Source organism: Pteropus medius, unplaced genomic scaffold, assembly GCF_902729225.1.
Source record: "Pteropus medius unplaced genomic scaffold, Ma_sr-lr_union100, whole genome shotgun sequence".
Lineage (NCBI taxonomy): Eukaryota > Metazoa > Chordata > Mammalia > Chiroptera > Pteropodidae > Pteropus > Pteropus medius.
In genome coordinates, this window is record NW_024353909.1 from 923,764 (window position 1) to 948,491 (window position 24,728).

Genomic DNA, 24,728 nt, shown 5'->3' on the forward strand with positions numbered 1-24,728 from the left:
GGTCTAGGTCATGAGCGCCTTTGTAGTTAGAAGAGAGGGCTGTTAATTGAGTCTCTAGAAAGGTTCGGTGGGTGATGGTTGGGCTACAGAGGCTGGTGGAATCCAGGTAGGCCGAGGGGCATTTGTGAGGGTTCCTGCACTAGAGAGAGGAAGGCGTGATTGCACTGTCTAAGACAGAGAAGAGGCCAACCTGGCTGGAGTCAAAGAAAGTTCTTGGAGCAGCAGGACCAACTCTGGGGTTTTCAACTTAAATTTGACACTGATCCTGCTGCTGCTGCTTCAGCAAATTCGAGAAGGGGTTATCTTTTGACCTTCAGGAAATGTCTGCAGTACATCCTGATTGCTGTTGCCCTCTGCTGTTTGTATCCTCTTAAAATTGAGAAGGAAGACAGTGTTGTTTAGAGTTCAGTGTGCTTTTTTGACATGTTCCTCTAGGAGTTACATGGCTAACATGCCGTGATGGAGTTAGGTTAATTCACCTTCCTCTGTCATGGTCCTGGGCATGATCACTCAAGCCCTACGTGCCCACTTACTTCCTGGTCAAATCATATTTGAATGGGCCAGTCAGCCGTGGGGACAGGGATTACTGACTTGTGCTTTCATTCTGAGGAAAATATTAAAGATTGTAGTTATGCTTAAAATAGTGGCTTTTTAAAACAGCATTACCTAAATTTGCTGTAGGTATATTTCATTAGACACAGGGGCAGAGAACAACAATTGGAATGTTCAAAGGTGGAACAACATTTAAAACAGAAGCAATGCCAGGATTAAGATTTCCAGATTTTTATTCCTTATGGGCAAACGTAGAACTTACACTTCTAAAGACTATTCTAGAGAGGCACTAGGACATGAAGGTTCTCATGTAGTCTATCAATATTTGACTGCTTACCAGGCTTTGTGTCAGACACAGGTTTCCATGCAGGTGGGGAGAAGTGGTGCTTCCTGAAGTGATAATAATACACTATATTTTGGTTACTTTCCTTTAAGTAACATTTAAGTAATGTTTCATAAGAAGCATCCTTTTGGAAACCTGCCTCTGGCACTCCTTTGCTCTAAGCTCTGCTCAGATGGAGAAGTTCGCAACCTGCATTGTCTTCAGCGCTGCATCCTCAGTGCCAAGAAGGGTCTTAGACCACGTAGCAAGTGCTCAGTGTTCCTCCTGTTTATGAATTATGGTCAAGGGAGTTGTGTTGCTTATCTGGATAAGGTCTTGGAATCTTCCTGATTTCAGAAACAATATGTAGGTTCGTTATGTCTAAGAAATCTTTCCCCCGGGTTTGTGTAACATCCTGTTTCGTTGCAAGAATGCTTCACTAAAGTGTATTTGGGCACAAACATCTATAAAGAATACGCCGTGAATTATATGTTTATTTACAATAAATAGTTTAATGTTCTTAAAAAATTAAATATTAATTGTACATATCTAGAACTCTATCCCAAGATCAGATGAAGACTTTGGAAATGAAACAGCTTTTAAAGTTTGCTTACATGATTTTATCTTGAGAGAAGATAAGAAATATACCGGGTGATTTTATAGTGTGTGTTCCACTCAATATAACTGATTAACAATAATGTGCATTTATCAATCACACTCAGGCTGACCTAGTCCTGCTTACAAACCTTCAGTGGCTCCAACCCATTCAGAATCAAAACCACAAGTCCCCGCTATTCCTCCGACCTCCTCTCCTCTTCCTTCCCACTCACTCACCGGCTATCGCCATGCCGACCTTGTCCTCCCTTAATCACACCAAGCATGCGCCTGCCTCATTGCCTTTGCCCGTACCATTTCCACTGCTGGGAACATTTTCCCCCAGATTTTGGGAAATGACTGATTGGTTTAAGACCTGGTTCTGAATTATACGTGAATTCAAGATCACATTGGAATTTACATAGAATTGTCCGCTATGTTGTACCACATGTGTTCGCTTCAGGGACATAAGCATCACCACGTGCGTTGACAGCCATCTGTCTGCTATGCAAGGCAGTGGAGCTCTGTAATGGCTGCTTACGATGCTCTTGACCTGTGGCTCTCATCGCTGTCTCTTCTCCTCTCCAGTCTTGATTCTGCTGCTTCTGCTGTTTGTTCGGAGGAGACGGGTGGTCAAAGAGCCCTTACTGCCCCCAGAAGACGACACTCGGGACAATGTTTATTACTACGATGAAGAAGGAGGTGGAGAAGAGGACCAGGTGGGCTTTAAAAACTGTAATAAAATGCTTAATGGCAATCTCTTTAATTGGAAGAAGCAGTGATTAGAAGGCAGACATTTGAAATAGCTCTGTGTCACTTCATGTATTGTTTTTTAAAGCCTTACACAATAACATAGACATTGTCACTGGCCATCATCCTCAATATACAACATTGCTAACATATATTGATTGCTTATTGCTCTTCACTCAGATGACTGAATAGAGGCACAGTGCAGTTAAGCAACTTGCCCAAAGTCACACAGCTCGGAAGCAAAAGAACCAGGTGGTCTGACTCCAGAGCTTGCTCTCTTCATCACTAGTCTCTGGACACGAACTTCATTCAGATTATCTTTGACATAGAACAACTGATCTATTTTAATACTTTGTTTCTCTTGAGTTATTTTAGCTATGCTGAACTGTTTTTTTTTAATTTTGTATATATTAAATCTTTAGGCCTTCTTTATTTTTCTTGATTTGGAGATGATCTTAACTTGCTTTACCCTGGAGTTTTCCAGAAAAGTTTTGAAAGTCTACTGTATTTAGAAAGGGAAGCATAGGACCCATCACAGAATCCCGATAGGGTGAGAAGGGAGTGAATATTTGCTGAATAAAAATCTAATAATCATACCCTGTGAAAAGTTAATAAGGTACAACAGTCTCCATCCATACCCATAAGTGTTCCTCACAGTCCTTTTATGCTATATTTTCTTCCAATGCTGTTTTGGAGACTCTTAGGTTGGAAACTATCATTTCAGATTACACTGGCATATATATGCTTGTATTGGCAGTTAAGGCATTACCTAATATCATAATCTATAAACCACCTAGAACTCTATGTTTATGACTTTCTGTTTTACTCTTTGCTATACTTTTACCTTTTTCTCCAAAGGACTTTGACTTGAGCCAGTTGCACAGAGGTCTGGATGCTCGGCCCGAAGTGACTCGCAATGATGTGGCACCAACCCTCCTGAGTGTGCCCCAGTATCGGCCCCGCCCTGCCAATCCTGATGAAATTGGAAACTTTATTGATGAAGTAAGTAAGCAAAGTCAAAAGCAAAGGTGCAACTCATCTCTAAACTTAACAAAGGAGCAGTTGTGTCAACAGTGAGAAAAAGTGTCTAGATTCTTTCCTTTACCACATTTTCATCTTATGTGATCCCTGAGCCCTATTTTCTTTTTTTATTTGTGTCTCATTTGAATTTCAGAACTAACAGCATTTTAAATTGGCCTTATTTACAAAGTCCATTTGGTAAAACCAAGAATTGATCAAAAAGATTTAATAGAACTAGAAATGAAACTAAAGAGGTTCCGAGTGGACCCAGTTTGGTTTCACTAATGGGTCTCTTTTCCCCTGCATCCCACTGCTGGTTAGGATGTAATGTTAAATGCATATCACAAATCTACCTGAGGGCCAGAAAAATAGCATCCATATTGTATATGTCAGGAATGCAATCAGCCATAAATACCAGAATCTTAAACAGATAGAAATAAATTTACTTCTTGCAAATAGAAGGCTGGGGTAAGCAGTCGAGGCTGGACCATTGGCCTTTTTTATCTTCCTGCTACATGACTCAAGCATGTAGGTCCTTGTTCTCATGCCTGTTGTCTCATGATCACTAGCCGGCTGCCACATTTTCAGGTTTGAGGTCTGTATTCCAGTTAGAAAGTAATAGGAAGGGCAGAGCAGAGGGCAAAAATCTTTCTTTTAGCAAGTTGTTATGGAACAAGGAAGTTCATTCTATATGACAATAGCCAGAACTGTCACAAGGTTATCCACATCTGTAAGGGAGGATGAGAAATAAAGTGTTAAATGAGTTACTTTAGGGTAGATAAACAAGTAGGCATGGCGATGAGCAAAGAACCAAGTAAGATAACAGTCCACTAGGATCTATTTCCTTAAACTATGCTGCTTGATCACTTACTAGAATGATTTTCAGGGCTTGCTTATCTGATAGTCCAATGGCCCATGGCAAGTCTTACTGGTAGGGTCTGGCTTTGCTTTAGCTTCCCAGGGGAGTTGTCAACAGGACTACACAAAGCACAGCAGTGTTAGAAGTGACCAAGCCACATCCATTCTAGTCACTGGATCTTAGAGAAAACCAAGAACAGGAAGGGCTAGTTTTAACCATCCCTTTTAGATACATCTAGATTCAGGTTCTTTCCTCCATTCACATTCATTTACATGTTATCACATTTGATTATAGCTTTTTTAAATTATGAAAATAATAGGTTTACTGTATTAAAAATATAAATTATGAAAATGTATATAAAGAAAAAAATGCAAGTTCTTTCTCAGTTCCCCTGACTCTGCTCACCAGAGTTAACTGTTAACTGTTTGACATTCATCCTTCCAGACCTTTCAGGGCTGAAATGCATACCTGTATGGACTGGTATGGCTGTCCTCATTGTTTTTAGCCTCTGTCCATCCAGATTGGTTGGTGCTCATATCTTCCCTGCCTACATATAATTTACCATTTTAGTTTATGGGAAAAATATTCTGCATATTTTCCCATAACTTTCTTTTAATTAACAATAGAGCATGTCCATCTTCTTTGGCAGTTTGCATAAATTTACCTTGTTAGTGTTCATTGCTCCAGCTGTTCTACAGGATGGTTGCACTGTCAGGCCTGCCCACTTTGCTTGAGGCACTGAGAGAAGGCATCTTGCCTAAAATGACTGGTGTGCGATTCCTTCCATTGAAAAATCTTGTCGTCTTCCTTCTTCTTTAGAACTTGAAGGCAGCTGATAGTGACCCCACTGCTCCCCCGTATGACTCTCTGCTCGTGTTTGATTACGAAGGAAGTGGTTCCGAAGCTGCTAGTCTGAGCTCCCTGAACTCCTCGGAATCAGACCAAGACCAGGACTACGACTACCTGAATGAATGGGGCAATCGCTTCAAGAAGTTGGCAGATATGTATGGAGGTGGCGAGGATGACTAGGGGACTCGAGACAGATGATGGGGAGAAAGATGGGTCCCCTATACTCACATGATGGGAAATGTAGGAGTTTTTCTGGTGGTTTTGCAGCTCCCTTCATTTGAGATGAATCTCTGGAGAAGAGAGACTGCGATTGGTGATGTAGTTAAGATAGTTATAATTTTTCACTTTATAGATCTAATCTGCATGTGTTAGAAAGATTTTGACTTATTCCCTGAATCCTTCTTACATAACTCAACATGTGATGATGTCCGAAAGACCTCCAAATTATATTTCAAAAGAGTAGCTTCAGCCTCAGAACTTGCAACTTGCAGATTTTCTTAAGGGCTTTGTTTCATTTTCAACAGAAAGAGGAGAGGTCAACTGCCCTGTTGTTTTGTATATGTATATAAAATTTATTTTTAATTTGTGTGCTTTTTTTATCCTATGAATCCTTTGACTACACTGGTGTCCTGTGTTCCAATGTCCACTCTTGCTCCTTCTGAATTTACACTGCTCCAGACAAGAGTTCTCTGATTCAGAAATTATTGGGCCCTTTTAGCATCTTAGTCTGGCCATATCTTGACTAGATATTGTGTACTCTTAAGACCTTTAATGGTTTTCTTTTTTCATCTCCCCAGTATGTAACTTGAAATGGGCATCTATCCATTTACTTGTTCTGAGTAAGAATGTTTGTTATGTGAATGTCATTGTGGGGTACTTTGGTTCTAAATAGGGCCTTAACCAGAAAAGGTGGTGAGTTTTCAGGCACCACTTTAGTTTTAATGTTTATTACTAAAACAAGAGAAAGAGTGATATATTTCAAGACTCAAAATAGTGCCTCAAGTGTTGCAGCCAAAGAGAAGATTGCTTATCACAGAGGGGGAATATGAAAAGTGGGCTTGGAGATGGCAGGAGAAATTGTCACTGAGCCTGGCAATTTAGCAAACTGAGGCTGAGAATGGTTGAGACGGCTCTACCTCTAGCCCTGACGATTCTGGAAGAATGGAAGAATCTCAACATGTGTTTTCTACCAGGATCTTTATATCATGGTTTGTACCTAAAGCCCAGAATCGTGAACTGCCTGCTTTTGTTGATGGCTACAGAAAATACTGGCTGATCTGGACACATTTACCCCACATTCCAAGTATCATAGAAGACAGACTATTAGAAAATCCAAACTTTGTCATAGGAGCAGGGGAGGGTGGGGGTAAGAAGAACCTCAATTTGGATCTTCTTTTAGTTGAAATGCAACTATCAAGAACCTTTTGGCACCCAAAGGAAGTTTATCTAAATTGCTTTACTGTCTGTCAACTGTTTTTTGAGGAAAATAATCATCCCTGCAATCACTTCTTGGAATTGTCTTGATTTTTCAGCAATTTAAAGTATACCTAATATTCTATTTAGAGACTGTCACTATAGTTTTGAGTGTATATGTGTGCGGGTGCTGATAATTTTGTATTTTCTTTGGGGATGGAAAAGAAAAACAATTCAAACTGAAAAAAATTATTCTTAAATACTCATTTTTATAAATTTTATTAAATAATTTTGTTAAACCATTGTTAAATGTGTTTTATTTGATTACACCACAATTCCAGGCAAGACAAATGGTAGATGAGCTCAGTCTAGACGTAGAGAAAGAAGCTTCCTGTTCAAATGACTTCTCCAGAACTGTGTGTCATTCTATTGTGGGCAGAGTGGGGAGAAGCTGGATTTAAAGGTCACTTTATTTGAAAAATATCTATCCATATGGCATATCGTTAAACCAATAAAATTTCCTTGTCAGTGGGAGACAATGATGTGCTGAGCTGAGTGACAGAGCAGAGGTTTAAACAACAGTCCGTTAGCAAAGTTAGTTAGAACCAGTGGTTCTCTAACTAGGGGGGATTGTGGCTTCCTCCCTTACAAGATATTTGGCAATTTCTGGAGATACTTTTGACTGTCATGACTGGGGAGGTGCTAGTGGCATTAAGTCAAGGCCAGGGATGCTGCTAAACATCCTACAATGCACAGGACAGCCCTGTACCACAAAGAAATAACAGGCCCCAAATGGCAATACTGCCGCTGTTCAGAAACCCTGCATAGGCCTACAACTTTTCTCTGCTGAAAGGCTATAACTTTTAAAAAATACTTGTAAATTTATGTGTGTAAAAATAGATATGTAACATTTTACCATTTTAATTATTTTTAAGTGTACAGTTCAATGGCATTTAATACAGTCACATGGTTGTGCAACCATCCTCCCAAACTGAAACTCTGTACTCATTTATTTTAATCATTTTAAAGTGTACAATTCTGTGGCATTAAGTACATTGAAAGTATTAATGCAGCCATCACCTCTATTTCCAAAACTTTTTCATCCCATGCAAATTCTGTACGCATAGGTAATGACTCATCATTCCTTCTCTCCAGGCCCTGGGAACCTCAATTCCACTTTCTGTCTCTGAATTTGACTATTCTAGATATTTCATATAAGTAAAATGATTTAATATTCATCTTTTAAATTTGGCTTAGTTCACCTAGTATGTTTTCAACGTTCCTCCATATTGTAGCATGTATCAGAACTTTACTCCTTTCTATGGCTAAATAAAATCCCATAGTGTGTATATATATCACATTTTGTTTATCAATTCATCTTGGGTTGTTTCCAGCTTTTGGCTATTGTGAATAATGCTGCAATGAACATTAGCATACAGAAACTATTTTGAGTCTGTTTCATTTCTGGGTACATACCCAGGAGTGGAATTGCTGGGTCATACAGTAGTAGTTCTATGTATGTTTAGCTTTTTGAGAAACTGCTAATGTATGAACCTTGGTTGGATCCTGACGTGAAAATAAAAAATCTATAGAAGACATTTTTGGGAAATTGGGGGAATTTTAACATGGATCTTAGAGAAGATATTTCTGAATAAATATTAATTTTCTTGGGTGTAACAATGGTGATGTTTACTAGGAGAATCCTTTTTCTTAGGAGATGAGTGAAGAATTTAGTGATATAAATGTTGTTTGGAAACTAACTGGTTTGACCAAAAACCATAATAACGAAGAACACAAAAGCAAACGTGTCATAATTTTCACAGCAGCATTATTCATAATAGCCAAAAGTTGGAAACAACCCTAATGTCCATCAGTGAATGAGTAGATTAAACAAAATATATACACACTGGGGAATATTCAGCTTTAAAAAGGAGAGAAATCCTGACATATGCTACAACATGATGAACCTTGAAAACATGATGTCAAGTGAAATAAGCCAAACACAAAACAACAAATTCTGTATGATTCCACTTAAATGTGGTACCTAGAATAGTCAAGTTTATTTAGATAGAAAGTAGAGTAGAGGTTAACAGGGCTGAGGAGAGAGGGGAATGGGGAGTTATTGTTGAATGGGTACGGAGTTTCAGTTCGGTATGATGAAAAGTTTTGGAGATGGATAGTGGTGTTGGTTGTACAACACTCTGAATGTACAACACTGTGAATGTACTTAATACCACTGAATTGTTTACTTCCAAATGGTTTAAATGGTTGATTTTGTTATGCATATTTTACCTCAATAAAAAGAAAGTAGAAGTCTGATATGGGAGTGTAAGATGGTTGCATAACACTAAATTGCCACTGAATTGTACACTTAAAAATGGTAAGTTTTATGTCTATTTTACCGTGATAAGTCCGAGAAAGATAGAATGAGGACAATGAAAGATAAATAAAATGGTTATATAGAGAATAAAATTATGGAGTACCCACCACATGCGAGTACCCACCACATGCGAGGGGCCCTTCCAGCAGGGAAATATGACTTCTGAAAAAGACTACAGAGAAGAAAGCTCCATCTGTCCAGGAGCCTACCTGATGGGGGGCCTGAAGGGAGGACTGGAGAACCATGTCTCTGCTTCCCTCTTGCTGGTTCTGTAGGTACTGGTAGGACAGTATGTGGTGAAGACACAGAGACACTGGAGCCATACTGCCCGAGTTCAAATCCTGGTTCTGTCCTTTCCGGCAATGAGTTTAGACAAGTTACTTAAACTTTCCTTACCTCAGTTTCCTTATCTCCGAAGGGAGGATAGCTGCTTCATAGGGTCGATGCGAGCACTAGTTGAGTCGATATGCCTAAAGCTTTTAGAAGAATGCCTGGCCCGTGGTAGTGCTGTTAAATGTTAGCTTTTATTTTTAGTATTGCTTAAGAGGAGTTTTGGGTAGAGGGAATCATTTAAGCAAAAGCTGGATGTTAGGAGAGAAAAGGCCAAGCATTCCATTTTGGACTGGATTTAGTGGGTCAGAACCATTAGTGTTTTGAGCAGAACTACGTGATCCAAAGTGGTGTTCTGTGAAGATGCATCTGTTTGCAGGGGTGATGAACCAGCCTGGGGAGGGGACCAGAGACAGGGAGGATTGACTGCAATCACCAGAGACTAGCAGTTGGTGCAACTGCAATAACAGGTACTGTCACAAAACTATCATATCTCCCATCTATTCTCCGAAAAGTTCATTTATCTTTCCTCAAATTCATTTAATGTTTTCCCATAAGTGCCCTTTTTCTCCTTCCCCTATTAAGGTAGTATATAAACCCCAAATTCTAACCACCTCTTTGAGTCACATTTTTCTGTGAACTCTCAGATGTGAATAAAAAGTTGTCCTTTCTCTTGCTAATCTCTTTTGTTAGTTTAATTCACAGGCCCCCATATTCAAAACCTAAGAATGTAGAGGAAAAGTTCCTCTCTAACAAAGATCTCTTGATATGATATTAAAGGAAGTGGTAATATAAAGAGAAAACCTTTTCTTTAAAATAAATGAAAACTTAAGCTTCAGTGACCACTGTTTTGTGGAGTGGTGGTGGGGTGGGGTGGCGGTTATCATAGCGACTAAGGTTTTCAGAATGGTAGGGTAAGAATTTAGAAGTCAATAATGGAAAATGGAATGCGACCACTCCAGTGATCACATGTGGCTTTAGAAGACAAAAACCCTTAACTTACTGGGATCTTTACTGGGAATTTTGTTTCTGTAAAATAGCCAATTGATAACTACTGGATGAAAACTCATATCCAAAAAGATATTTGCACACCAGTGTTCATAGCAGCATTATTCACAGTGGCCAGGACATGGAAGCAATCGAAGTGTCCTACAACGAATGAATGGCCAAAGAAGCTGTGGTACATGTATATATTGGACTATTACTCAGCCATAAGAAGAGATGAAATACTGCCATTTGCAACAACATGGATGGACCTTGAAATAATCATACTAAGCGAAATAAGCCAGACAGAAAAGATTGAAAATCACATGCTATCACTTATATGTGGGATATAAACTTAAAAGCAACAGATGAGCAAGACAAGCAGAGACTCATGTACATGGACAATGGACTAGTGGTTACCAGAAGGAAGGGGGGAAAGGGGAGGAGAAAAAAAATAAATGTTTTAAAATTTAAAAAATAAATAAAAGACAACTACTAGATGCCATTAGCCTCATGTGAGTTAACTGAGTTCCTGCTTCGTTATGTCCCCCAACGTTTCGGTACACGAATATTTTCATACTGAAATACGTATTATTTCATGATAAACTACTTTTAATTTTTCTTTGTGTAACAGTTAATTGTGCAAGTAAGCAGGTTGTGTTAGCTGCAGTTTTTTTCCCAGGGGAGTGAAGAGGGCTGAGAAAATATTTTCCAGGTAGAGAGAGCGTTCACGACACAGTCGACTCCGCCCCATGCCGCTGGCCCCGCCCCTGACGCTGTGCGCCTCCTGCCAAGCTCAATATGGCGGCGGCCTGGGTCCGCCGAGGCCCCTGAGCGGGTTCCAAGTGGCGCGTTCCACTCCAGTCATGGCGGCCTCCTCACAGGCTGTGGGCAGCGGAGCTCTGGAAATATGCGATCTGGAGCGGATTTTGGAGGCGTTGAAGCTGCTGCTGAGCCCGGGAGGTGAGAGGACGGACCTCGGCGCCGGGCTGCACAGGGACTCTGAGGGTCGCTAGTCTTCCAGGGATGCCCTGGCTCCCACACAGTGCTCCCCTCAGGCCCTTCCCGGGGCCCGGGCCGTCCCGCCCTAGGGAGCTTTGGCCACTGTTCGTACAGCCTCATGCTACCCTTGAGGAAAACAAGGCTAAAAGAGGGATGGGATCCGTCGAATATTATAGTAACCAGCGTCTCTCGAGTGCTTACCTTCTGTCAGTCACTGTGTTAAGCGCCTTGGGTACATGGTTTCATTCAGTCCTAACCGCAGCCCTCTAAAGCGGGGTTGTGGAAAGAGCTTCAGAGACTATAGGCACTCGTGACGTATAAAGTGAGGTCCCACCCCCTTGAGGGCGCAGGGTCTAACGTGGACACTGAAAGTTTGTACAAAATGCCAAGGAGTCCAGAAAAAAGAAGCAGTGACGTTTGAGCTGGGTTTGGGGAGAGTATTTTGGGATTTATGTTCTGTGGGAGGAGAGTTTACAGTCACTTTTTTATCTTTCGTGGTGACTTGAAAATATCTTCCCAATTTAGAATCTGAAGAGACCTTGGGAATGGTTTAACCTGGGACTCTCCTTTCACAGCTGAGGACACCCAGAGCTCATCGAAGAGATTGGGAACACGAAACGGACTTAGAATCGAGGTCTACCGAACCCCCTTCTCAGACCAAAGCTAATTATTCAGTATGGAGCCTCTGATGTTATCTGGAGCTTTGAGAAGGGACACAATTGGAGTCTATATTTTGTGGGGAGGAGTTTAGGGTGAGCAAGGTACAGGAACGTACAGGAAGGGTCTCAGGCGATGTTCCAAGTGTCAGATTTTGAGATACCTCCCAAACTGCAAAAACTCCCACAAACGTACCATTAATAATAGTACTTGAGTGCCTACGAAGTATCAATCCCTATGGTATGCTGTTTACATATATACCATTTAATCCTCACAACAATCCCATGAAATAGGTATTACATGTGTTCCATTTTACAGATGACAGAACCAAGACTCAGGTACATTGGAAATTGTCTAATGTCAGTCTAATTGGCAGAGCTAGGATTTGAACTCAGGAGCCTTCCACTGTAGTGTGATCACTATACCGCTTTGCCCCAATGAAGAATTAAACTGCAAAATAACAATTTTAACATGCTAATTGAGTGGTTACTTGTCTAGCAGTGTAGCTATCTAGAACATGACTGAGAACAAGGTTAAATCGGCAAAAAAACGAAGTAATTATCTATCACAAAGCTCACAAACTTCATTTATAGAAAAACCTAAATCTCAGAGTATGTGGTGGAATTACATGCATGAACTTATTTAACTTAACAGAATTTGAATTTCTATTTAAAAAAGAATAAGTAGTGTGGTAAAATTATTTTGCACATACGTCTATTACATATTTGTGAATTTGCCTGCTGTTTTATCATATAAGCTGCTGAGGAAATAAAAATATACCTGTGCATTATGAGTATTCAGATGTCCCTGATGGACAGAGGGTGTTGAGACAGGATGAATATATTGGTTAAAATTACATCCAGCTATATTAGACTTTTTTTGATATGTTTTCAAATTGACTACCTTTGAGGAAGTATTTACTGAGAGTTAAATGTATACAGTATTCTATCCCAACTGCCGTTAGACATACAAAAGTATAAAACAATTTGTGCTCTCAAGTATCTTGTCTGTTTGGGGAGATGGTACTATACATATAGAACAAAAGATATTCAAAATGACAGGATTACACTACTGGGAAATGGATATACAGATAGCAATGGAATATAGGCATTATCTAGGGGTGAGGCTGTGGCAGGCCACAAGAGGAAGAAAAATTAAATCTAGGTGGAAATTACATAGAAAGGAAGATACCAATGGTCTTTCACTTTTGAGTCACTGAAAGTTCTGTCGCATTAAGCATTTTCTCCTTCCCTGCCTTCCATTTTTGTTCTCTATCATGGGACAAATAATAATATCTTCACCTCCATTGTTAATAGTTGTATAAGCAGAATTTGAAAGGGATTTGTCACGTTTAGTGATTTTGTTTGTAAAAAATGGAGGCCATCTCAGCAATAGTTTTCCTAAAAAATAACTTTTCAAACTAAATATAGAGTCACTGAACTCTCATTAAATTTGAATTACATGGGGAGAAGGGGCTGAGAACTCCGGTAATTTGTAAATAATGAAGCTATATCACACTTATTCTTGTATGCCATATTGCTTTGCACTTTGAACTTAATAAAGAGTGCCATACAAGTTGTGAAGTCTGCTTTTAAATGTCACAAAGCATAGACATTTAATTACTGATTGGGAAGAACAGATAATGCTGTTCATGAGGGCAGCATTTCCCGAAATGTGATAAGGATAGTTTTAGGTGGTATGTAGAGAAACATTTTGAGGCTGAATAGTGTCGTGTAGTGATCAAGAGCTTGGCTCTGGAGCCAGACTGCACGAGTTGAATATGCCCTGGAAATATCATCATCATCATCATCATCATCATCTACCTCAGAGTTGTTGTGAGAGTTAAGTTAAATACATAAAGCACTTAGAACAATGTATTAACTACTACTAATTAAGTTTTTAAAAAATAATTTATTTTGGATAAATAATTAAATGAAAAAAGTATATAATAATACAGCCAGTACTCAGATAAACGACAAAGATTGTGGACGTACCACTATGTGACTGAAATTTGGCATTGTTTTAAGGCAGCCAATCTCAAATTTTTTGGTTTCAGCACTCTTACACTCTTAAAAAATGTTGAGGACTTAAAAGAGCTTTTATGTGGATTATATGTATCAACATTTACTATACTAGAAATTAAGACCTTAAGAGAAACCTTTTACATTTATTCAAAAATAACAGTAATATACCCATTGCATGTTAAAATAATGACATTCTTAAAGAAAAATATATTTTCCAAAGTAAAATAATGGGAAGAGTATCATTGTTTTACATTTTTGTAAATTTCCTTAATGTCTGGCTTATTAGAGGACAGCTGGATTTTCATATTTGCTTCTCTGTTCAGTCTGTCATGATAGATTGTTTTGACTGAAATAGATGAAGACAGTCTAGACTCACGTAGATATGTAGTTAGAAAAGAGGAAATTTCAATTGGCTTTTCAGATAAATTGTGTATATTCTTTTATACTGTACTAAAACTCAACAAGAGATCATTTCTTAAAGGTTATTTGCAATATAAAATCTGAACTCAATGACCTTTTCATACTTAGTACACTCATGAGATAATGAGAGCGTAAAAGGCAAATAATATCTTAGTATTAATATGAAAGTAGTTTTGACCTTGCAGACTCCCTGAGAGAATCTTGGAAACTCATCAAAACCTGGGGCCCTGCATCTCACTTTGGAAACTGCTGCTTTAAGGGAATGCCTTTATTGTTAAGTAGATTTTGTTTTTATCACCAGTAGAGGGCAGAAAAGACTACTTTATTAAGAGGCTCTTGAAAAAAAGCTAATAGCTTTTGTTTTAAATCACTTTCTTTATGTCTCATGTTTGGTTTCAAAGATCTTATAAAGTCACAGGAAGTCACTTAGAGGTTGTTTAGCGATCATAATGGTTAGTTGGCAGCAAGCTAACTAACCATTTTAGGTAGATATTGGCCCAAGGAACCAGATGGTCATACCAGTGGGTCAGAACACTTGCCCTGGACAGTCCTAGAGAAGTACTGGAAAATTCTTCTGATTTTCATTATTTTTAAAGAACAATGTTATTGTTCTTTTTTCTTTTTATAGTTAATGTTCCTTATAGTAAAGCTTTAAAAAATGTAGAGAAACCAAAAGAAAATTGACCATAATCTCACTATCCAGAGATTACATTTTGGGTATTAGTTTTCTTTCTGACAAAAAAGGTCTCATATACTACTTACTGTTTTATAGCCTTAAAATAGCTTTTTTAAAAGTACAGAAACATATTCATTGTAAAATTTTAAAAAATATAATTAAGCAAAAAAGGAAAATCTCTGTTTTCTCCCTCTCTCTATAGATAACTTATTTTAGTTACTTTGAATTTGTTCTTCCACAAGCAAATAATATATTTTATATTCCCTCCCATTTTTACACAAAAGATAGCATACTATATACATTGTTCTACACTTTTAAACTTTAATGTGTCTTAGAGATCACTACATAGTGGTACGCTGAAATATTATACTTTCCCTTTTACAAGTATTCCATTATATGAGCATATCAGTGTTTATTCAATGAGTTCTCTATTAATAGACATTTGGATTGTTTCAAGTTTTTTGTTAATACAAGTAGCACTATAATGAATAGCCTTGCGCATATGTCATTTTAGTCTGTGTATCTATAGGATAGATTTCTAAAAGTGAGATCACTGGGCCAAATGTTAAATGCCTATGTAGTTTTGCTAGATATTGCCAAATTTCTCTCCCTAGGGAGGTACCATTTTAGTTCTACCAACGATGTGTGAGAGTGTATTTCCCCAAAACCTTGCCACACGATGTGTTCTAAAACTTGGGTTTTAGCCATTCGGTAGATGAGAAGTGCTATTTCACTATAATTTTAATTTAGCTTTCTCTTATGAGAAGGTTGATCATATTTTCATTTTAAAAAGTTTTTTGCATTTCTTTTTCTGTAAACTTCGTACCTTTTGCTCATATAGTGTTAAATACTCTGTTCACTTTAGAATATATTTAATGAACATGTCATTAAATAATGTTCAATATAATTTAATGGATGCACCTAGAACAGTTTGACTGAAGGAATCTTCTGTGGTCAATGTTAATTTTTTTTAAATTTCTTTCTACAATTTAAGCCCATTAAGATGACTAAGACATGGCCTCTGCCTTCAGAACACAAGCGGAACACAAATTAGATGGAGTATAATGTGTTAGGGACACTATTCCATCTATATCCAAAGTGCTGTGGGAAGGGAGCAAATGTGGTATGGGTGGCACAATTAGAGGAGGCTTTCCAGAGGCAACGACATCTGAGCCGAGCCTCAGGACGAAGTGGAGCTGGCAAGGCATTCCCACAGAGGGACGTGCAATTTGTTTTCCAGGTATATTATCTCTCTCTCTTTTTTTCTTCAAAAGGATCAGGCTCCAGTTCACTACAGATCACAAAACATGATGTCTTGCTGGCTACTTTAAAATCTAACCTGTCTGCTTTGGAGGACAAATTTCTGAAGGATCCTCAGTGGAAGAAATTGCAACTCCTGAAGGATGAAATTGCTAAGAAGGAAGAATGGCCACAAAACTCTGTGGATGTCACCTGGAGTTTTACCTCTCAAACCTTGCTATTGCTGTTGTGCTTGAAGGAAACCATGATCCACCTTGCAGCTGATTTCAATCCAGGTAAACCCAACCCAAGGACTCCAGAAGCTGCTCCTGCCCTGAGCCCAGATACGCTTAGTATCTCACAGCAGAAGACCGTCCAGTCAGTTTTGCAGTTTGTAGTCACCTTGGGTGTCTGCCCCTATCTCATGCCTGGTGTTGGAGTCCCTTTGAGATGTAGGACTGAGTTTGGGACTGTTGTTCAAGATGTGGTATGTCTGGATGCTGCCCCCAGCGCATCCCAGAGACTGTATACTAGCTGCCAGGTCCTCCTAAATGTTGCTCAACACGCGTCCCTGGGGAGCTTGATTTTCTGTCGCCATTTTGGGGATATTGCAGCAGGTCTGTGCCAACTGGGATTCTGCCCAACCAAGAGAAAACCACTAAAACCCGAGGAAGAGGTAAATATATATTGAGAGAGAGAGTGGTTTGTGTGTGTGTGTATGTGAGTTTGTGTGAATATGTGTATATATTTGTGTGATTGTTATAAAAGATGACTCTTCTTTGGAAAAAGACTGATGGAAAGATCTAGAATTCTTATTGGATGCCAAAGCATATCCAGTAGATAAATGAATCTTTTTGGAGGGTATACCATTCATTTATTAGATTTTCACTCCTGGAGAATCCACTTCACCTGGCTCTTGCCATTTTTGTGGAACAGCTCTTGCAGGCTATTTCTTTGAGCCCCTGTTTCTTTTTTTATAGAATGTGTATAATACCTGCCTTGGGAGGTGATTGTGAGGATTAAGGATAATGTGTGTAAAGCACCTAGCTAGCCATTCGCTGGAAGTGCTCATCAAAAAGTAATAACTGCTAATATTAATATTAAACTATTCATACCTCCTTCATTAAGTTCTTAGGAGAATTAAATGCGACAAAGAAGGTAAAGCACCAGGTACACTGCATAATTCAGTCAATGTTTGTCGTTGTTATTAGGTGTTACGGGTATGTTCCTGTGTTTTGCTGACACTCGGTAATGATTTGAGTACCTGGACTATAAAGGTGCTATGGAAGTTACAGAAGCATAAGACATAGTCCTTTTCTCAAACAGTTCCCACATTCATTGGAGACAAGACTCACAAGTAAAACATAGCAGGGACCACTACTCCCCCATGAGAGAACCACCAGCACTGGCATAGGAATGTGGCCGGAAGAAGCTATCACCATCTAGATGTATCAAGGGTCAGTGCAGCTCATATGCAGGGTAATTCTTTAGCCAGATCTCATAATGCCCACCCACCTCTTTTTTCTGACATCTTTCTCTGTGACCCTGCAGCTTGTTCCTTTTCTGTTTGTTCCCCTTTCACTCTCTTGCCTATGCTCACAAACATTTACCTAAAAGCCTCTAATATTTGAGCAGTGACATGAAATTATGACCTCCCCCAGAGCCTTTATGTGGAGCAGAGCACTGTGCTCTTTACGACACGGTTTGTGTCTGGACAATTCTCAGTGCCAGCTCCCTGCACCTCCCTGAGATAGAGGTGCCTGGATTGACAGGTTTTATTACTATTACTGGGTCTAAGAAGTACCCCAGGGGTCTCAAGCAGGAGAGAGGAAAAAAGGAAAATCCACCAAAAGGACCAAGTAGGAAGACAGAAGAAGTTGACAGAAGAGGAAACACGATGGGCGTACATTTTGAAGCTGGACGAGTCCCAGCTATAGCTGCTGCTCTAAGCAATGCCTGTACCTCAGTTTGTTAAGTGGTGATGGGCAGGACCCTGACTGTTGTATTAAGTTACCAAAGGGGTACTTTGGTACTGACTGTTGTATTAAGTTACCCACGGGGCCCCAATAGCACCCCTCTTTGCTGCCCAAGTTCTGAATGAATTAAAAGACAGTTAACAGAGTAAGAGATGAAAATCAAAATATCACCTCTATTACTCATAAATGCAAAGTTGGAAGATATAGCTTCTAGATGGAGCCAAATGGGCTTCCCAACAGTGCAATCCAGAATTAGAAGCACTTACTGCTCCCCCAGTTTTAAAGAGAGCTGGAAAACTGCAGCTCCTCTGCCCTGTGGCAGGGGATATGCCTCTGTAAAATCTACAGTAAGAAAGAACAGAATAGAATGTGCATTCTCTCTCAAGAGACAGAAGAGGAATGAACTGAACTGTACATTCCAGAGCTTGCCAATGAGTGAGTTTATTCTAGACTCATCAATAAGGTAAGTTAATAGATGTCCTGCCCAGAAGTGAGTAAAGGGCTCCAGAGAGGGCCAAGAGTGTTTCATAGCTTCCTCCAGGTGAAAGGAAGTCAAGAGGAGAAGGAAGCCTTTCTCCCTCTCCCCTCACAAGTGTCTTTGTACAGTATTGTAAAACATTACCTTATGTTGCCTGCCTGACTTATATTCCGCTAAAGCCAAGTACGTTTTTTCTTTTAGGTGCTAACTGAAGAGGAAAGAGCCTTATCTAGGGAGGCCTTGAGAGACATCTTGGATCAAGTGTATCAACCATTAGCTGTTCGAGAATTACTTATCCTCCAGGGAGGACCATCCCAGGTATTCAGGCCTGGGAGCTCTTGTGGGTGAATCTTTGATGGTAATGTGCAGTGTGCTGTCTCATCTCCTGGGAAATTTGATAATCTAGTTGAATCTTATTTCATCTTTTGAATCATTAAATCGTTTTCATAAAACTAAATTACACCGACCCAAAGAACAATTTAAAAGGACTTCTTTTAATGGAATGATGGATACTTTTCCCAAGAATATAAGAGTTTTATTTAAAATATATTTTATTCATTCTGAAACTGGATGTTTTAAAACTAAAATTTGGCTGTTTGACAATACATTCTTTTGGCAGAAATATTTGGACACCTTATTCTTTGAATGGAGTATTTAAAGTAAAGAAATTAAATTAGAGCTACTATTGGGACTATTCTTAGCTCCTTGTTTGAAAACCATAATAGTATATGTTCTACTAGGCATAAGATAGTTTCTCTTTTTCTTTAAAAATAATTTATCTGAAATGACAATTTGAGAATACAAATGGGAATTATTTATTTGCTTTTAGCACCTAAATTTTAGTTATGAATCTAGATGAGTACAGTGTGAGTGGCCAAAGGAATTAGCTGTAGATCAAGAACAAGGACCAACTGCAGCTGGCAACAAAGCTATCCTAGTTGAAGTCATTTTCATCTCATTCCTAGAACATCACTATAGCCTCCCATTGGGCCCCTCTGGCCTCACACTGCACTTCTCTGAATGAGTCCACAATTTGCCAGATTAAACCAAATACATTATAATTATAAGAACGTGGTGAAAAGCAGAGGCTCTGGAGGTAGGCATACCCAGATTCAACCCCAGTGTGCAGTTGTATGAATTAATAAACCTTTCTGTCCCTCAGTTTTTTCCCCTTAAAATGAGAATGACAACAGGGCCTTCCTTGTAAGTCCTTTTTGAGGTTATATGGGAGGTTCTTAGCATAGTACCTGGCACATCGTAACCCCCTCAATAAATGCTAATCGTTAATCCTCTTGAAATAAGAGAGGCTAAGATAGTTAGGATTAAATGTTTCTGTCACTGATTTTTATTCTCATCATTAAGTGCAGTGATTGACAGCAAAATGGTTAACATTTTAGCTCAAAATAAGGGACACCAAATCAGAGTAGCTAAGACCATGGGGCGAGACTAGAATGCCCTCTCACTGTCACGAACTGCCTTCCTAGTGGTGTGTAATGTTCACAGAACCTCATTTGAAGCTAGATTTGGCTGGAAGGACTGCATTCAGAGTTTGGTCACATTGATCTTTGTATTTTATCCACTGATGTATTTGTCTATTTCTGGGTTTGAAACTTCACTTGATATTTCACTGTATTTTTACTCTCTTAAAAGCGATGCTGAAGGTTTTATAAAAGAGTTTGTTTTGTTTTAGAAAAAAATGTTGCTCTTTTGAAGTCTGTATAGCATGCTGTTAATTGCCAGTCTGTCTCAATATGTATGTGTTTTACACTTCCTATCTGTGTCACTGATGTTCAGGTCAGATCTTTCCCTTCCTTTTTTAGTCCTGCATGGATGTGAAGAGACAAGTTAGGTGTCAGAGCCCAGCATGGCTTCGGCGTCTATGTGGGCAGCTGCTCTCCGAAAGGTTGATGAGACCAAATGGTGTTCAGGCAGTAGTCCGGGGCATTTTGGAAGGAGCAGGTGGTAAGAAATAAAATGTTTCTGTTACATTGGTATCCATTTCCCTCTGAGTCAGAGTGAATTCTTTATCTTTAGCATTTACCTTTAAAACCTGATTGAGACTAAACTGTGTCTTCGTGGACATTGAGGAGGTTAGACTTGGAAGTTCCCCTTTAATGAAGTTTAACTTCCTGCCATGGTAATTGCCATTTTTCTAAAACAGCCACGATACACTGCTCACATTGTTGAATGATATTGTCAGCTGTTTCAAATGATTTATAATATCGAAGGAAAACTTTGCACAGAAAGTTTAAGTAAAACCCTAAAGAAAATGTGAAATTCTCTGTGGGAAAAGGGTGCTAAGAGGACTTTACCTCAGGACTTAAAATACAAATCAGTTCTCTTGAAGCTGGAGATACCTTAGAGACACACACTTTGGCATGAAGTTTTAGATTCATTTCCACAATTTTCTAAGTTCTCATTAGAGGACTGGAAATGGGAAAAGTTAATGATTATGCTAGGCGTGGTAGTATTTTTTCATTTATATTTTTTGTTTTATTTTTTAAAACAAAATTATACATGAACATAGTTTAAAGAGTCTAATAGGTCTACAAGGCTCAGGGAGAAACAGCAGTCCTTCCCCCATTCCATTCCTTTTCCATCTCCGGAAGCAACCCTTTTGAACTCTTATAGTGGGTTTCTTCTGGTATTTACCTCTACATGTCTATCATGCATATACGGTACTTTCTTAATTTTTTAGTTTGCGGCATGATCTATCAACTTCTCACCATGTGTGGAAAATAATTTTGTTCTCTTCCACAACCCTCCCATCATCACCCCAAGTATACTTTACTAACCATATCTTAAATTTGATTAGATCAATATTCTTTGTTTATATTCTTCTATGGAATTATTTTTTACAATTGAGCTTTGTAGTGGGCTATGACTACTTTTATTTTTTTGTCCAACTTTTGTAATTCCTGGAGTTAATAACTATCTTTTTGGTTTGTGTGCTTGATTTTTTTTTATGTACTTATCACTAACTTATTTTCAAACTTTCCCCTAGTTGTTTGTCTCCTTTTTAATACATTCAAATACATCAGATGTTCTGCCTGTTTTTTCTTCTGAGAGACATCTCTCTCTGAGTCTTCTCTAATCTGGATTAGTTCCTTAGGAGCTCCCTTTACCTTTATTCTGGTGAACCTTTTACTTTTCTATTGTGCTCAGTCCCTTATCTCCTGTATCCCATGCCTACTCTAACTAGTACGACAAATTTAGTGGCTTTTTTGATGGAAATGACATTTAAACTGAGCCCTGAAGGCTGACTTGGGATTTATCAGTTGTAGAATGAGGAAAAACTATTATAGTCAGAGAAGATGACATGTGTTATGGAACTGAGGTAGGAAAGAGCATAGTGTTTCTGAGGAAATTTCAGTATGGGTAGAGCAGTGAGGGCAGAGTGGTATGAAATGGGGATGGAGGGTTGGGGCCACATTATGGAGGTCCGTAGGCCTAGTTCAGGATTTCCAACTTTATTCTGAGGGCAATGAGAAACCATTGGAGGTTTTAAGAAGGAGACAGACATGCTAAAGCCTACAATTTAGAAATATCTATTCGAATGTATTGTGAAGAATGGGTTGAGTAAGAGCAGAAGCTGGAAGATCAGTTAAGAAGCAGTCATCTGAGAGAACACTGTGGCTTGGATCAATGCAGTGGCTGTGGAAATGGAGACAGATGGATATGGGAAGAGGTGTTTAAGGGGTAGAGTTACTAGAACTTAATAAAGGGCTGGATATGTGGGGAGGGAAGAGGAGAAAGAAAAGAATCAATCTTGACTTTCCATTTCTGGTGTGGTAAATATATCTTGGTCCTGTCAGATAAAGGCGAGGTCAGTGGGGTTGGCAGACACAGATCTGGTCTAGAGTGGCTGTCATGTTGCCTCCCCACTTCTGCCTGCAGTGGCTTCAAGGACCAATGAAATGAAAAATTACCAGTTACCTGTGAGAAGCTGTCACATGCAAATAGGTCCTTGCATCATCTTTTTCCAAAGAAGAGTTAGATTTCACCCAAGGGCAAGCAGATTGGAGAATAAGAAACTTAGAACCTTATTTTTGCTATGAGCTTCTCTCATTTATGCTTGTATATATTTTTTGTTATCTATTCAAATCTCCTTCTCAGAAATGGTTTGAGGCAGTTTATATTTACTTACATATTTGTTATTTTTGGTGTTCTCCAGTTTTTTGTGTAGATCCAAATTTTAATTAAAATTTCCTTGTGCCTGAAGAACTTTAATATTTCTTATAATACAGGCCTGCTGGCAATGAAGTTCGTTAGCTTTTGTTGGTCTGAAAAAGTCTTTATTTCACCTTACTTTTTGAAGATATTTTTGCTGTCATTTTTGCCTTTGTTCCTCTGTACATGAAACACCTTTTTTCTCTTGCTGCTTTTAAGATTTTTCTATCACTGGTTTTTAGAAATTTGATCATGATATGTCTTAGTGTGAGTGATTTTCTTCATGTTTCTTCTGCTTAATGTTTCTTGAGCTTCTTAGAGGTGAGGGTTTAATTTTCATTGTATTCAGATATATCTCAAACATCGTCTTCAAATGTTTTTTTCTGTCCTTTCTTTCTGGAATTCGAGTTACACTTACTGTTATGCTTCCTGTTGTTCTATAAGTTACTGATGTCCTGTTTTGTGGCGGGAGGGGCGGTCAGTTTTTTTCTCTTTTTCATTTTGGATAATTTATATTGCTACATGTTCTACAGTGTCTATCATTCTGCATATTTTTCATTTCAGATATTTTCCTTTTCATTAGTAGAGGTTCAAGTTGGGTCTTTTTCTATATCTTCCATTTATCTCATCATGAGCATGCTTTATTTTACCTTTTTGAAAATAGGGAATGAAGTTATAATAGCTGTTTTAATGCCCTTGTCTCCTAATTCTGTAATCTCTGTTTTTATGAATCTGTTTTTATTAATTTCCTTCTGATTATTGGTCATCTTTTTTTTGCTTCTTTGCATATATGGTAATTTTTAAAAAATGAAATTGTATTTACATATCATAAAATTCACTCTTCTGAAGAGTACATACAGTTCAGTGGTTTTTAATATATTCACAAAGTTGTGCAACCATCACCAATACCTAATTCCAAAACATTTTCATCATCACCTCCCAAAAAACCCTCATACCCATTAGCAATCGCTCTCCGTTCTCCCTTTCTCCAACCCCTTATAAGCACAAATCTGCTTTCTGTCTCCATGGATTCGCCTATTCTGGATATTTCATACAAATATAATTATACAATTTGAGGTCTTTGTGTTTGACTTCTTTCACTTAGCATCACATTTTTGAGGTTTATTCATGTTGTACATGAATCAGCCCTTTATTCCTTTTTATGACTGAATAATATTCCATTGTATGCATATGCTTCATAATTTTTAAATATATATTGATTATTTTTACATTACATTGTTGGGTGCTAGATTTTGTTGTATTCCTTTATTAGGCTTTGTTCAGGAATGCAGTTAATTTTCTTGGAATTAGTTTGACCCCTTGATCCTGATTTTTAAGCCTTATTACTGCAGGTCTAAGATAATTTGGCCCCACTACTGAGGCAATACCTTTCTGAGATTTTCCTTGATGCCCTGTGTGTTAGGGGGCCTTTCCATGTTCACTAGTGGGAACACAAACTATTCCCAGCTCTGTGTGAACTCTGGAGATTGTTCTGCTTCTCATTTCTTGTGGTTCTTGCTTCAGCCTTGTTTTTTTTGCTCACACACATACACAGATTATACTCCAGCAAAGACTTAAAAGGAACTCCTCTGCAGATCTCTGGAGCTTTCTCTTTGCGCAGCTTCTTCCTCCCCAGTATTTCGCCCTGAAAATTCTAGCTGCCTTGGTCTTCTTGAACTTCTTTAACTCAAAAAGATGCCAGCCTTTATTCAGGCTCCCCTTTGCTCTGCTGTGGCCTCAAAACTCTCTGTAGGTAGTAGGCTAGATTATTCATGGGGCTCATCTTGTTAGGTTCCCTTTTTTCTGGGATTAGTGTCCTGAGCTACCTGTTGTCCAGTGTCTGAAAACCATTGTTTATATATTTTGTCCAGTTTTTTGCTCACTTAAGGTAGAAATGTAAATCTGGTCCCTGTTACTCCATAGCTTTGGTTTAAGGCAGTATAAAATGCATGGTTCATATAAAGAGAATAATAATAATAAAAGTAATAAATACTGAGAAGAAGCTAGTACAGCAAGTTGACGAATAATGTTTC

General features: G+C 38.6%; 2 protein-coding genes across 2 annotated transcripts in view; both read left to right on the forward strand.

The window, feature by feature from the left end:
• Positions 1–6,662, forward strand: part of CDH1 (cadherin 1) — a 65,702-nt gene extending 59,040 nt beyond the window's left edge. The window contains exons 14-16 of the mRNA XM_039851784.1: positions 2,057–2,187; positions 3,077–3,220; positions 4,917–6,662. Of these exons, the coding sequence (XP_039707718.1) occupies positions 2,057–2,187; positions 3,077–3,220; positions 4,917–5,126 (485 nt within the window). The 3' untranslated portion in view covers positions 5,127–6,662. The remainder of the gene's footprint in view (positions 1–2,056; positions 2,188–3,076; positions 3,221–4,916) is intronic.
• A 4,128-nt stretch (positions 6,663–10,790) lies between these two features.
• Positions 10,791–24,728, forward strand: part of TANGO6 (transport and golgi organization 6 homolog) — a 128,613-nt gene continuing 114,675 nt past the window's right edge. The window contains exons 1-4 of the mRNA XM_039851783.1: positions 10,791–11,016; positions 16,107–16,747; positions 18,727–18,843; positions 20,346–20,487. Of these exons, the coding sequence (XP_039707717.1) occupies positions 10,806–11,016; positions 16,107–16,747; positions 18,727–18,843; positions 20,346–20,487 (1,111 nt within the window). The 5' untranslated portion in view covers positions 10,791–10,805. The remainder of the gene's footprint in view (positions 11,017–16,106; positions 16,748–18,726; positions 18,844–20,345; positions 20,488–24,728) is intronic.